The sequence below is a fragment of the Gallus gallus genome, chromosome 5 (assembly GCF_016699485.2).
Source record: "Gallus gallus isolate bGalGal1 chromosome 5, bGalGal1.mat.broiler.GRCg7b, whole genome shotgun sequence".
Classification (NCBI taxonomy): domain Eukaryota; kingdom Metazoa; phylum Chordata; class Aves; order Galliformes; family Phasianidae; genus Gallus; species Gallus gallus.
This window is the reverse complement of record NC_052536.1, coordinates 15,995,285-16,011,619: the sequence shown is the minus strand read 5'-3', so window position 1 is coordinate 16,011,619 and position 16,335 is coordinate 15,995,285. Positions and strand designations below refer to the sequence as shown.

The 16,335-nt window shown below is 40.6% G+C and overlaps 1 protein-coding gene across 2 annotated transcripts in view; it reads right to left on the bottom strand.

Moving 5' to 3' along the window:
- Nucleotides 1–16,335, bottom strand: part of LRP5 (LDL receptor related protein 5) — a 134,355-nt gene that overhangs the window by 48,888 nt on the left and 69,132 nt on the right. For both annotated transcript variants that reach the window (NM_001012897.2, XM_040700872.2), the window contains exon 7: nucleotides 15,727–15,898. In NM_001012897.2, coding sequence (NP_001012915.1) covers nucleotides 15,727–15,898 — 172 coding nt within the window. The remainder of the gene's footprint in view (nucleotides 1–15,726; nucleotides 15,899–16,335) is intronic.

The window sequence follows — 16,335 nt, the reverse complement described above, 5'->3', positions numbered from 1 at the left end:
GCAGCTGTTAAACAACTACTGCTCTCAAACTACTGTCAGATACTGAAAGGAAGTTACTCTCAAAAAGTAAGTTGAAGCCGATTTGATCAGAAATAGGAGACTTCCCATAACATTCCGCTGCCTGTATCTTAATGCCACCATGAGTTCCAACTGTATATCCATGAAAGAGACTCATATCCACCCCTTGGCTGTGAACAGCTGGCACTGCCCACTCCCTTGGTTATCTAAGGAACTGTCAAAAGCAACTGCAATATGGAGAAAAAATGCCTGCAAAAACCTAGGGTGACAACTTTCACCCCTTTAACTGGAAAGGCATAAGGGGGATAAGCTGAGAAGCAGCACACCTTTGGCTTGTCTACCATTCACATCTCCTAAGCAGCAGAAACCTGAGCATTTATTGAAATCAATTTCACTCCTCTCTTTGCTGGGGTATGTAATGGACAAGCTCAAGACCATTCACTTTCAGACACTGAGAATCAGACACTGAGAATCAGACACAGTGGTTCTCAAGCTGATTCATCAGTGGAGTAGTTGTCCCAAGTTCCAGACTCCAAGTTATCCAAATCAAAGTTATCCATGTTACCAGAATCAACTGCTTGTGCCTAACCTGCTAACATAAACATGTCAAATGTTAATACTGTACATACATCTACAAACATACGTGTGCAAAAACCAGCCCATTCCAATTACTCCTTTCCTACAAACTTTTGCCATAGTATGGTAAAAATAGAAAAACATAGCACTTTCTTACCAACCTCCACTACAGCTTAATTTGGAGAAAAATCATCTCAACCCATTCCACTTCAGAGCCTAGAAAGTTTTGACATATTAAAGAACTTAGTCTGTCGCTCCAAAACCAAATGGCTTATGTTTTACTGTCAGTCTCTAGCAACAAATTACTTCTGATCCCAGCCCATCTTTTTCCCCCTTCCAATCCTCACTGGCAATATTTCCTCTTTCGAGAATCATCTGCTAAGTGTTTCTAATTTCTTCCAGAAGATCAAAGCAAGCTGGGAGAATCACAAACATAAAAACCTTAACTCTGAATGTACAAAGCTATTCTGTAGTATCAGGTACCTTAACAAAACTGGAAGTCCAAATTTTCAAAACCTAGGAAACAGATGACAACAAAGTAACGCAAATTTTACTTGGTTCTTAAAGCTGGTAAGTAGCAGCTAGCACTGATTTAACAGAATCATAGGGGTAGGGTAATGATTTTCCCTACCTATGGAGCTCTGCACCTGTGTAGAGGCAGGGGGCAAGGAGAATTTGCCTTTCTCTAGAAGGGAAGTACTTGTGTATCACTGCCTCTCAGGATGCTCTTAAGTCAATGCAAAATGCAGCACTTTCCTAGGAAGTAATACTCAAATCTTAAGACAGGACTCTATTAAATGTCTTTTGGGCCACCAGAATGCCACTACACTTTAACAGAAAAGGCTACTAAGTTCGATAATTTCTACTCTGAAAAGAACTTGAGATGATCCTGGCTCCTACTGTATTGGTTCCTTATATTGGTTTAGCACTAGCAAGAACCTTGCTTAAGTTGGTATTTTCATGCAGACAAAACCAAGATTTTCTCTTTTTAATGCTCATGACAAATATTTAGTTCATGCTTTAACAGAGACATACATTCTCGTGCTTTCAGTCCAGGTTCTGCTTCTCACTCCTATGTACAGGTAGTAGCAGCTCTATATTCAAACAGGCTGTAGTTTCTCTTTCAAGGAGTTTGAAATAATTTAAACATACACAATCTGTCAATATTCTGGAAGAGGACTTGTCTGACAATAGACTTGGATAGTTCTATTATTTCCACTGAGCACGAGTCCAAGTTAGCAAATCGAGTGCTGAGGGAGTCCCTCATAATATAATATGTAGAACATCCTGAGCTGCCATGAGATGACACCATCAGGAAAAGCAGAGAACTCCGTGAAAAAGTAGCATAAGTATTTTGTCTTTCAAGACAGGGAGAAGAAAAAAAACAAAACATCCGAAGTGAACAGCCATTAAACCACCACCTCATTCAACATTTCACAGCCTTCAGTGTCAAAACCAGCAATGAAAACAAGGTTCTTTTTAAGTTCATACACAGTCCTCCGTACTGTGCTCCTTTCTGGTTGCACTGAAGATGGCTAATCAGCATGTGATGGGCAAAGTGGATGACCCTAATACTGCTACAAAGACTGATGGCTCCCACTGCTATCCTAAGCAACACTATGAAATCCATACATGAGACTGGACAGCAAACTGTCAGCCACCTGGAGAATACTCCTTTCTAATCCCAGATGGATTTATCCTTATGACACTGCACAGGCAAGTAAGGCACACCAAAGTACAAATTAAAAAAGGATTTTCTGCATCAACTCAGACCACTGATCTTATTCAGTGCTGTGACTCCAGATGCAGCCAAGTTGAACACATCTTCTCAGTTATACGTTTGAGAGAAAACCTCCAACTCCCGCAGGCATGCAGCTGAAGCTCTGAGCCACAAGAGCTGACGATAACACCACCTTATGGGTGAGAATAAAGAAAAGTAAAGCGAAGAAAAAAAGCAGCAACAAATAGATAGAAGTACATGGTAAAAATATTATTCAAGCAAAAACACTATTTTAATTTATCTCACATCACTGGAAAAGACAGTTCTATAGGTATTACTGCTCTGAGCTCCCAGTAGTTGAGACTCAAACTGCAAATCTGTTGGTTGCGTATGACAGCAAAGAATTCAGATGAGAATCAAACATCCACTGCTTCTGGGTTAAAAAAAGCTCACATGGAAAGAGCAGAAGGGAACTTGAGGAGGTGAACTAGAAGACTATCGGTGTACTATTTGTAAAACCTACAGCACAATTTGTAAAACCTTCACTGTTGCTGTCTGAGTAAAGGGAGGGAAGCCTCAAACCAAAACAGATCTTTCATTGTAGACATTTATGATGCATTAAAACTGGAATGTAAGCTCTGCTACGCAGATTGAACCATACACATGCTTCTCAGTGAGAGGACCAGATGGTATAAGCCCACAGTGGTTAAATCACACAGTTTACTCCAGCAAAAGTCATGCCTAGGAAGAGTAGTTATTCCAAATGATTGATATGAATTCAGTCATTCAGATTAATAGTAAAAAGCTAGGACTATAAACAACAACATGACTGTTTTCTAAAGCTGAGGGCTCTCCCACACTTTGCCTTCTATGCAAGAGCAATGGGGTTTTCAGATATCCTAAATAACTCTTAGTACTCCACATGACAGAAAAGATAGATTATGTTACACGCAACTAGGTTCTAAGTATGCCCTTCTCAGCAAGTTTGCTCTTCTCATCAGTTTGGAAAATACACTTGATATTTTAGCAAGGAATAAAATCAGACCCATAGCTAGAATAAAGGGGCACACTGTGCTTGCCAACCATTTAACAAACCATAACATTTTGCTTTTCAAGATAATACACATACATAATTGCAAATAAATTTTATACATATGCTCAAAGTTAAAAAAAACAAATGATTCAATATTTTAAATAATCAAAGTAGTGGGCAACACGATTAAAAATAAGGCTACATTTGTGTGTGTGTGTGTGTATACATATATATACTATATATACTTTAGCTGGAAGGTAACCATAGGTCAAGCAAGGAAAGAACTCAAGGACAGCTCAAATGAATAACTGGCAAAATATAACTAAGCCATCACTTGTCTTTCCAAACCAAGAGCTCTACTGAAGGATATTATAAAGGTAAAACACTCCATGAAGCAAAGTGACTTCAAAGAGGCAGATGAAATTGCAGTAAAAGTACACTATATGAGGAGCTAAGATTGGAATACTGGCAGGAAAATTTTACAAGTATGAATGGACAGAAGGTGACGTCGACAATGTGGCCTTAAACATTGGACAAAAGTCACCAGAGATGAGGCAAGATGGAATGTGACAGAAAGAACCCACCATGCTCATACAATGGCTCACAACAGGCTTCTGGGAGGAAAGGAAGAGGCAAGAGAAATACCTATATCAGCAGCAAATGCGGGAGGATGGCTGGGGCCCGTCTTGGATGAAGGAAGTCACCACAATAAAAGGTGACAAGGAAAACAGATGGTACACAGAAGGAAACCAGCACACAGACAAAATGTAAAATGACAAGGATAATCAAGATGTCCCAATAGTCAGGATTAAGAGAAGGAAATGTCTAACTTAAATACATATGTCCACAACATTTACTATTCATGTGTCCAGTTATGAAAAAATCCTATTACAGTGGCATTGATTGTGGGCTTTAAGCTAAGGAAATTATAATTCAGTAAACTGTAAGAAAATAAACTATTTATTATGAATTATTTGCTTTCTCTAGCCTGCTTGGAGACTTTCCTAGGCTTACTGAAGAGTTCACTTCTTTCTCTGCTTGTTTCTCCTTTCTAGTAGAAAGCTTCACAGTTACATGAACAACCCTCTTCTACTTCTTATTTGTCTATTGTTGCTGTCAATTTTTATTTTAACACTAATGATAAAACACACACTACAGATCACAGATTCCCAGAATTGCAGGGGTTGGAAGGGACCTCAAATGATCATTGAGGCCAACCCCTCTGCTAAAGCAGGTTCCCTACAGCACGTCACATAGGTAGGCGACACGCACAAACCAAGCTTTAAGAATGGAAGGTGAGTATTCATCCATCTTTAAACTCCTCTGTTAAACAAAAAAGAAATCTAGCAGTCACAGAACCGGCAATGCAAGGGATATATGAATGCCTTCGTTAAGGCTTTAAGAACTTTGAACCAGGAAAAAAAGATCCTGCAAAGAAGGCTACCCTTGCTAGATTTTAGAAGGCAGAAAAATATGTGAAACAAAAGGTCTGAAGAGAAAATTAGAAGCAGCTTTCAAAATAACACTGCACAAAACACCAGTGTGTTAGGAGGGGAGAGGCAGAGAGGGAGGGGAAAAAAAGTGGAGAAAAAAGAAAGAAGCCAAGCCAACAGTTAGAGTGCTAGGATATTTAACACTGCCAACTCAAACCCATCAAACATTTTCCTCCTGTCCACTCTGCTGCTTCCTTTAATACTACAGTACTTCTGAAAAGAGGAGCAAGAAGAAAAATGATTGCACTAGATTTGCATAAGTGCACAACGCAGGAGATTTATGAGCACTTATAACAGCCAAATCAGCCAAACAAATTGTCTGAAGAAATGCAACAGTAAGCTATTGGGGTTCTTATGTCGGTAACATCAGAAGTCTGTGGGGAGAATCAAATCTTTTACTATAAAAATCAATCACAATTCCCATTCTGTTCCTCAAACCCTAAAAAAACCTGAGTGCCACTAATTTAGCCTTCTTCCCCAAGAATGAATCCCAGATAAAAAGGAGCCGACAGCTGGAGCGGAGCCAAAGGAAAGCTTTCAGGAGCAGAAACGCAGCGAACAATGTTTGTTCTGCATTTGGAATTTTACATGAAACTCTGCACAGAGAAGACAGGCATATCTGGCTACACGGCTCAGAATATACATTTATTATGGAGAACGCTGCCTTTAAAAGGAGAAATAAATTAGAGATTAACGCCTTTTATGCGAGCTGCGAGAAGAAGAATTCCTGGAGCAATTCAATTCAGCACAAGGAACAAGGTTTCTTTCAAAAGTCACCCTTTACTGGGAAGGGCGCTTCTTTGCAGGGAGCCTGAACTGAGAAATACACAGCTCCTAGCTTTCTATTTATAGTCATTCAGGCAGTGAATAGTCTCATTCCAAATGCCACAAGGCATACTCACAACCTTTTATTCCAGAGACCTGATTTGTGTTTCATTTCAAAAGTCCAGCGCTATGAAAAAGGAGGGGGAGGGAGGAGAGCAACGGCAATGCAACAGGCAACAGAAACACTTTCTCAACTTTTCCTTTATGAAGCTGCTGCTAGAGCGTGTGGAAAAGAGTTTTTCAGAAGCTTCCCTATGGGAAGGAGAAATGTGCGAGCTTTGGAAGCGCATGCATTTTTGCTCATTAACAGGGAATACCAACACCCCGCAATTTAAGGGAGTCTGGGGGAAGGAGGAAAAGGAGCGAGGGGTGAGAGCATTTCAATTACTTGGCTTTGAAGGACCCTTCTGAATGAGAAAGAGACAGAAAACACTTGTCAAATGCAAGTTCAAGTGAAAGCCACTTCTGCCAATGAAGTGTGCAGATGGCCGTGGGGGTTCCACTGAACCCTAACTGGGCTTCTATTATGTCTTTATTGCTCGCAAAAAGGCAAGGGTCACCTTCAGTTTAGAATAAGTTAGCTTCCTTTCCCACAGAATGACTCCGGTCAATCAAGCCAGCAAAGGAAGTCTTCCTTTGAGTGACTGCTATCCCATCAGTACACTGAAGAATTTTTAGAAAGGCTAAATAGACACAAAAACCCTTGGTTTCATCTACACCACAGACATTTATCAGAAAAATTTCCCACCGCTGCAGGCAACCTCAGCAGTCCTAGGGTAGGGTGGTGGCGGCCATCACATCCATACATCAGATTTCTCTCATTAGGGCCAGAAGATACAAGTCTAAAATCAATGCTCACAACTTGATAAGACACAGCACAAAAAGTTCTACATTTCTGCTTTTAGCATGCATTCTTTAGAAACGTGAAAATCCCTATTCTGCATAATATCAGGGCTCTTTTTCCAGACAGCACCCAGGTTCGTGCATTTCACAACCCAGAGCTCCAGGAATACAGAGGCAGGCACGTGGTGCCTTCTGCCATCCAGCAGCTGCACTGTGGGCTCCTTGGTGTAGCGCAATGCAAGAAGAGCAGCTTCAGTGGCCAACTTCACTTACAGGAAAAAATCACATTGAATAAAAGTCTAACAGAGATGAAGGGAGGCGTGAGGACAAGAGACTATGGAGAAATTTACCAGCAGAAGGAGCAGCCTTCTATCACTGAAATTAAGGTGAAACAGAGCAATTCCTACTGCAAGGCAGTAGCAGCAGAGCTTTTCAACATTGTCTTCTACAGTGCTAAGAAATGCTATCCTCAAAACTGAACCCTTAATAAAAAAGCAACCCAAAGCCAACAACCCAAACTGACACAACACAACACCAAAGCTGGACTAGAAGAATGCTAAAATTTGTGTTCATGGCACTGAACTGCATTCCTCATTTGAAGAGCTCACACCTAATGACAACAAACAGCAGAAAGGGTGCGGTGTCCTCCCAGCAGTTTCAAAAGCTTAAATATGGAAAAGAGAGTTCCAGACACTGAAAGGTCAAGCATCTTTGGTACTTTCCTTCCATAATAGCAGGAGAAAAATAATAGCTGGGGAAAGACTTCACACCAGTAAAAAGTCAGTTCCCAAGCCACAGTGACAAATAAACCTGATCATCTGGTAGAATGCACTGTGCATACTGACACAATTATCCCTAAGACAGAAGCAAATGGCTCTTGACCCTGGGATAAAGCAATATTTGTGGGGGTCACAACTCTTGGGCAGCAGCTCCTTATCTTCCTCCCAGGTCAAAGGTGAGCTGTATGGCAATGCTCTGTATTATTCTTGCAAAAGAGAGAGAGGAGACACTACTTATTCTGTGCCAGAAAATGCATTAGGTTCTCATAAAGGGGGACCCACTTCTGTGCTTCATAGGTGGAGAAGCGTTCATACAGATAAATACAATAATCTGTCTTTTAAATATAGATAGCAATCCCAGCAAGGGAAGCAAAGCAGAATTCTCTCTCCAGAAGAGCAGTAAAGGGTGATTTGACAGCAGATAGCCCAAAATAATTCTTCAGTGAGAATGAAGAGCCTGAAGTATGGAAAACTCAAATAATTCTTCAACATCATAGTTAAATACATCCTCAGGATTTCCTCTTGATAAATATAGCAAAAGCTGCACATACAGAAGTAATTCCTAAGCATTCCGCAAAGACCAAATTTAGATGCTGCCTGTCTCTTTAGAAAAGTAGTATTAAACAATACAACCCCTGGAAAATGGACAAGATTTAGAGGTTTTTATGACTGTTCAGCAATCCTAATAGATCAAACAGTTGTAGAAGAAAATAATACTAGTACAGATTCCATTGTAGAAAGACTGAAGACTATTCAAATGGCATTTACAAGCATTTGTGGATTTTCACTTTGGGGATGCCGGATAAAATATCAAGCTTAGCATATAGAAGTCTGGGAGAATCCCCTATCAAGAACGTTCTACAGAGGGCCCTCTTTCAATCAAATAACTATTTGAGAATCCTCTCCTAGTGCATTAGGGGGATATGACTAACAGCCCACATCTTCTCATGTACTCTCCTACTCAAGAGATGAAGCCCACGATTCTGCAAAATGGAGTTTCACTGCAAGGCTGATTTTGCCTCACTTCTTTACAGATTAACATTTCTGGTTATTTACAAAGGTGAAAGCGAGGTCAACTAGTATGAACTTTGCACTTGGAGCAGACAGTACTGAACTCTTGGGTGTTTTTTTTTTTAGTTCCTGAAAACTGGGAAGAGGAGGGAAGAGGAAAGGTTAACCCAGTAGCTCAGCACAACCCTTAAGAAAAAAAAAATCTCTTGACTACAAAACAGATTTGCCTTTATCATGGAAAAATCCATTTATGTTGTCAGAGACACCAAACAGCAGTCTTCACCCCAGATGTGTAAGCTGTCTTTTCATTATGCTGAGTCTAGAACATGAAGAAAAGAACTAGGGTTTTGAATTTGATTTTAAGTTTCATGGGAAATGTAGCTTCAAGAACTAAGAACACACTCACGGCATCACAGGCTACTGAGAAGACACCGGTCCAGGGCACTTTTCTCATGAATACTGGGCTGCTGTGCTGCAGCCAGAAGGTGATGCACATGAGAATAACTGAGGCTAAGTCATTCACCCTCAGAGGAACCCCTTCCATCCCATCCCACCCCATCTAGAATGACAGAAAATTTTATTCAAGACTACTGTAAAATGGAAAACAATAGACATGTCCAGGAGTACCTGAACACAGATGAAACTGGTCAAACTTCAGATGCATCTTTTATACCAAACACTGGTTGCAAGTTCTTGAAATACTCTCCCCCTCAATACTGTCACATCTTTCTTATGCTCAGGGCTCAAACACAGGGTCACCTGTCAACTAACTCACTGAAGGGGGAACAGGAGTGAATTCATGTTGATGAGTATGCCTTCCTTTGCATGGATCTCTGCTCTGCAAGCAGTTCCTTCTTACAAAGTCTAGAGCAGCGAGGTGCAGTACTTGCATTCCAGTAGCTAAAGCCTCTCACTTTGTGAACAAGGATCTCGCTTTCTTCAGCAGCTACCACACTTGTTAACAGTCCTCTTGAAAGCAAACAAATTCCACATGGTGCACAGTATAAAATAATACATGGAAACTCCTAATTAAGCAGTAGGCAATTTATAGACAACTTAGCCTTACATTTTGAAGAACAGAGCTAGAAGGCTCTATGCTCTTTTAGTAGGATGTATCTGTTAGCAGGTAGAGGCTGACTGTATTTCTGCGTACCAGAAAGAGGCAGTCTCACACCAGGAAATCCTAAACCAGAGTCTGTCTCAGAAATATCTAACACAGACAGAGTTTAAATTCACTGGAAAGTTTTAGGATCTGAAACCGTCCAGGGGTCTGACCTGCTGAAGATTACAGAGCACTTATCTCAGCAGTCTCTGCTCCAAACTACAGACTGGTGTGCACAAGGTTCAATCAACTGTAACATCACTTCTTGGGTAGAGAGCTAGTTAAAGATAATTCCAAAAATACTTAAGCAGAAATCTGAAAATTATTTAGCAGATAAAGCTGAAACTCCAACAACATCCTGGTCAGTCTCAAATGAGGTGGAGGTTTGGGGTTAGGGAGGTTTATCTTGACTGCAAACCTGCTGATGAGGCTGGTGGTGCAAACAGAGTACCACAAACATGCAGAAGACAGAGGAATCCCGAATATGAAAGATGACACACTTCCCCTTGCTGCTAGCCTTCCTTCTTCTCCCTAAAGATGCAGACCCTCTTTTCACTGGAGTTCTGCTAGGCTTTATGTCATTTTGTAGAATTAGACTTCAGTGCTTTAACAATACAAAGATACAGCTTTCTTCCCTTCCAGAAAGCTTGTTGCATCCCAGCAACGTCCCACTGGGAAGAGCAGTCAAAACCAATTTGTTATCAGTCTTAAAGTCCAATAACTGCCATAAACTTGTGACAATATTTCACGATAGCCCTTTCCTCAAATGACTCCTCCTATCCATTCCACAGTGACGATCTGGCTGCTGGCAAAACTTTGGTCCCACACTCACTATTACGGATTATTCCCCTTTGGAGCCCTGGAAGGTAGTTATACACCTGTTCTTTGGACATCGCTGCATACCTGGTGCCCACGTAAAGATGTAATAGAGAATATTTCCCATAGAGTTTATTACTCTGCACAATCTTTTCAGCCCCTTAGTGGGAAATGCCAAAGCAAAGATTTACACCCTTATGTATCAGAACTTATCTATAAATATTGTTGGGTTTTTTTGCCAAGTGGCTCAAAAAACGAAGTGTGATGTGTGAGGTACAGTCAGACTTGTACAGAAAGCACAGCCTTGAACTCGATTGCTAACTTTTCTGTACGATCCACTTCTGCAGAGACTACTCCAGTTTAAGCAGCAGCTTGTTCCAGATGACATCTTACGGTGTTTAAGCAGCATGCTATTAACAAGAAACTAATTATAAAGATGGTTTCTTTAAATTTCAAGGACAGCTCATGTAACTGCATCTCGGAAAGTGTTTCAGCGAATTCCAGGATTGACAGCTGGTGCCGACTTACACTTCGGACGTGAACATCCTATAGAGCTGTAAAGAACTACTGCACTTAATTACAAGTCTTCTGCAAAGATAAATGAAGGCCAGTAGCTGGGGGGTGGGGAGGTGAGTAGGACTAAGGGAAGTTGCCAGAAGTCTGCACAACGTTTATTCCAGGAATATTGCACACACTTAAGTAAAAGGCACACATAATAGGCGGCACCTGAGAATTCCGTAATTGCTCATTATGCAATTACACCTTAGGCACTTTAAGCAAATACTGAAGGAATAATACACGGGAAACATGGCTAACCACAAAATTGTTTTTTAAGGAGAATTAGGAAATTCTACACGTGGATGCCATTGGGCCTTTGCTTCTCTCCCTGCTGGAGCCCTGTAATCCTTATTAATCTACTGTTCATTCCTGGAAAGTACCTTCTCTCGGTCAGTAAAATCCAGCTTTCTGTTGGATTACTCCCTGCCCCTTACTCACAGCCCAGGCTCTGTGGACAAACATGATTTCAAGAGACATGACTCAAAACTCAGTATATATTTTTCCTTGCCTTGGACTCTGCCAAACCAAGCACAAATTTAAAAAGCTGGGAACAATGTTACCACAGGGTGCCAAATTTGCAGTGAAAGCCCCATAGGCTGCTGTCACGCAAAGTCTGACGAGCCTTGCCAAATGGTTTCTTCAGGATACAAACTGCTCGTGGAGTGACTGGGCCCTTTGTATTGCAGCTGAATGCTGCAGATGGGAAGGTCTCTGTCAGGAAAGAGTGACTGCTGTTTTCACGGCATGAAGTTTTAGACACACAAATAAGAACATACTCTCCTGGTACAGAACACGGCTCGGCACCCTGAACAGCTCTGCAGCATTTCTTTTCTATTTGCTGAAGAGCGCACGCAGAAGTAATGTCACAACTTGTTAAAAAAGTATCAAAAAAACAACAAAAACAATGAAATAACCAGACATTCACAGTACTTTTCAAACCCAAGGTCTGGCAAAAGCAGAACAGATGCCCTGGGCTTATCAATTTTCCAAGCTGTACGAAGTTGAGTCACTTTAAGAAGTTGGGACACAAGGAGGCCTTCCTGCAGATCTGTAATACCAGAAAAAGCAGAATACTGAGCAGAGAAATGCACAAATGCACACAAGCTGAATTCACGCATTTTTCCTAAGTGGAGGGCAGTTGAATACACAGCATACAATGAAAGCAATTCTGATCTACAAGTAGTTTCTCAGAAAACTAGAAGAAACTGTACAGACTTATAGAGGGCACTTTCTACACTTACAGGCATCAGGCTTAACTACTTTTCCCCATGGACAGACTAAGTGCAACTACATTCTGCAAAGCAGCAGAGATAATGCCTTCAGTTCGTTCAACTTTGCAAGTTCTACAGTGTAAGCTGGGACATTTAGAGAGAGGTGAAATTGGCTGGATAGAGGAAAATAGTGGGGATGAAAATTTCTCCTTTACCTTATGCCTCTCCTGTAGATCTTTGGCCTCTGGAAGGTTTTCAGTTAGCTAGCTTTTGGTTTTGACAAAGAGTAGACAGTATATTTACACAGACAGAACAACCCACCAAGACACACTAGCTGTGTGCTGGCAAGCCATGTAACTGCTCTTGGCAAAAGAACACATACATGAGAAGAATGAGTTCGTGTTGAAGTGAAGAATAACTTCAATAGAAAGTACAAATGGAAATGTCCCACCTCGTATACCATACAGCAAGACTTGACATGTACTTTGGCTAGCAGGGCAGTGCAAAGCATGGCTTACTGGGAAAACCTATGGTACTGAAGGAAGCTCTCAAACACCAAAATGCTTCAGGAAAAAACTATAAAGTTGCAAATATGTCAGGATAAACAAGAAATGTGAAATACAATCCATTGGCTAAACCGTAGATAATCTGAAATATTTCCCCAGTGCAATTTTGTGATCTTTTAAGGAGGATTAATGAAAATAAGCCTTATTGGAGACCAATGTGGAGCCAGCCAATACCTGAGCTGTGTCAATAACCACTTAAGTCATGCAGTTCTTTCCCAAGTGAACAGAATGTAAGTGTCTGGCACACATTCCAAAATGGAAACTGGACGTTTATTTTCTAATGGAAGTTCTGCATTAGACATTTAACACTCATTTCTCCTGATAGCATGCCAGTGCCATTTTAACTCACACAGCTGCACTGTGCCAGTCCAGAACAGACCACAACATGCCCCTTCATGGCACCGGTCAGAGCCCCAGGCAGGCATCCATGATATTTTTTCCCATTATGTCCTAAAGGGTCCTATTCAGGTATTTGTAAGTGTCAGAAGGAACCTGGCTCACGATAACAAACAAAGGTAAACTCTGAGCATGAAAAGAAAAAGTGTAGGGGAAAAGAAGCTGCAGAGACAAAGTAGTGATTTAAAATGAGAATATTTACACCTGCTTGAATCTAAGAACACGTAAACTAATTGCTAGAAGCATGGAGATTTAAACATTTAAACCTTTGTGCTAACAATTAAAGCCGGGTTGCACAATATACAAAACAATCAAAATCTAGAGATGTCACCATCTGCTTCATGTAAGAATATCTTCTGTTCCTAAGACCAAGTGAACTACCCTCTTCTCTATTTTTGCAAGCAGCAGAGAACCACAAAAAGTAAGTATAATAAGCAAAAGAGAAATGGAGGGAATAAAAAGCCCTTACTTTGGCTTCTCTGATTTTCCTAAACTTCAATGCCAAACCAAACAGTACCATTGGCTTCACTGTCTGACAATGAAGTAAGACAGACTGAACAGACAGCTTGAAACAGTGAAATGAATTGCACAATTTCAGTTCCAGCTACAAAGGTGGAATCTGGAACGTTCTCCTTCCTCTGAAAGGTAAGGAGGGAGGGGACTGTTCCACAACTCATCAAGCCCAGCACACCAAGCCACTGCCAAACATTCAAGTTACATGTCTGAAACTAGCAGACATTCTTAATTCCCTTCTTCCAGATGGCAAAAACTTTAGAGAGCACAGCTATTACCAAAGGCCTCAACACTTATGCTGTACATACTATTACCTCAAATAAGGTAGAAACTCAACTGATTCCACAGGACTGGGATGAAATTTCTATCTTGCTTTTCTTAAGTATCATTACCGAAATAGACTATTTTAATAGCAGTCAAAACACAATCTCAACAAACTAGCTCATGCCATAGGAAGAAAACTTCATTATTATTTTAGAAAGAAGGGGAAAAAAAAAGCCCTCTTTCTCACATTTTGGTTTGGCAATTCTATTTATGAATTTATTTCAATTAGCTAGGTTATTCCCCTTAATTTGCTTTGAAGCCATTTCAAATTCCCTGGAGAATTCCCTTTTGAAATTAAAATACTCAGAGCTAATTATTTAGCACCTTTAACATTCCAACTGTTTTTCCAGCATCTTTGTGAAAGATAAACAACAACACACCACAGATAGCTCAAGGAACCTATTGCTACCGGATGCCCAGAGCATTAAAGCAACACATTAAAAAGGAACATTTATCAGTATGACAGCTCTAATAACAGAGTACGAATTCTTGAATTTGCCTGACCTCAGGTCATATCTCATGCTGTCATCCAAGCCCTCAGATTAATCATGAGCTACTATTGCTAATTTGCGTTGAGGTTCAAAATCCAATTTTTCTTCCTTTCTCAGAAATTGGAGCAAAAGGGGCCAGTAACCAGGTGAACATAATGGCATCTTAAGCAACTGTTCAGTTGCTTAACTGTTGAGAACTGTTCAGCTCACAACTGCTCAGGCCTTCTCATAACATCCAGCTGTATCCATATTCTTCTATTTTCTCTTGGAAAAAATCTCACCTCTTTCCAATAGTCTCTCCAGCATCCTTATTTCCTGATTAATATCACGATCATTCTGCTGGCCACAGAAAAGTAGTGGAAAGCTGACAACCACTTTGTGAGTTGTCTGACCACGTAGCCACTAAGGTCTGCATAGCGGTTCCTGAAATGCCTTCCTCTCTTTTCTCACACCTCACCTTTATTCTTCTCAGCTGCCTCAAACTAAACAGACCAACTCATGTATGTAAGCCTGCTCCTACACACAGGCCTTCAGCAATTTTATGAATGCATCCAGATGACATTTATAAAGAGGTTGTAGATCAATATTCCTTGACAACAAAAAAGACCAATGCCCTTCAACAGCACAATATTAACAAGCTCTACGAATTTGCTGGATCACCCCTGCAACAAAATACTCAAGTGAAACATCAGAATCTCATGGACACACATTCAGAAGCTCAAACTGCCTTGCCCCAAAACTAGATACTATGTTTTACAGTTATTTAACTTGTCACCTTCTGTTCTCAGTGAAACAGCTTCAAGACTCAGTTCCTGTAGCTCTAATATCTGTGGTAACATACTTCACAATTGCTGTTTTAGATTAAGATTTAATCATGGGATACTAAGGCAAAAACAATGGGAAAAAAGGCATCTCCTTAGAATAATACCTTCGAACATCTCAGGCCTCCCAAGTGCAAAAACAACCTTTCTTCCATGCATCTCTGGACAACAACATAGTCATCAAGGTCCTGAAGTACGGCTCTCTAGGGCCTCCACATCCACCTTCTCCTGTACCTTGCATTAAGTTTCTGAATGCAAGAATTTCAGATGCTAGTTCCAAGCACCGCAGACAAGGCAAAAGTCAAGGAGGTTATACCTGAGTATCCCATGTGTTGTAAAGGACTGAGGTCAAACCTGAGATTTCAAGCCATTAAGTTATACTTCCAGCAATACAGGAGTTTCTAATTGCATATTTCTTGACATAACACAGCGCCTATTGCAAATGTTTTCTGAAGCAATGAAACACTCGAATGTACTTCCCTTCTTGGATATGTCTAATTTCATTAATTTTAACACTATATTTAACAAAACAAGAGACTCCTCAAAAAATGGAAAAATGATTCCAAGACAAAAAGCTGCACATAATAACAGTACTTGCTTTCTAAGAATGCCCATGAGATCAGCTCTTACCTCAATTTTATCTGTTTTGGCATCTCCCCAGTAAAGTTTGTCCTCTTCAAGATCCAGTGCCAAGCCGTTAGGCCAACCCAGGGACGTATTCACCAGAACTCTCCTCTCTGATCCATCCAAATAAGCACATTCTATCTTTGGACTTTCACCCCAGTCTGTCCAATACATGTAGCTGTAAAGAAAACAGCAGAAACAGTCAATGCACATAACCTGCAATACAGAAAGTGTTAAGATCTGTTCTGTTTTGGAAAGAACTTGCTAACTTCCTGCTTTCCAAACTGTAGCAAATAAACCAACCAACTTTAACTGTAACCTTTCTGCACAGGGAGGTTGTGGAGCCTCCTCTGCCTGGACACAGCCCTGGGCACCCTGCTCCGAATGTCCCTGCTTGGGTGGAGTTGGACTAGATTATAGAATATAGCTTGGATTGAAAGGAACATGACGGGTCATCCAGTTCTAACCCCTACCCACCTCAGCCATCCTGTAAATTCTGCAACCAGTAATGATAATCTACAGTTTAACTGTTAACTAAATCGAAGTACTGAAAGTGTGCAGTGGCCTGATTCTTTAATAGCTATAATGTTGAAGATACAGAGAAAATAAAATTCA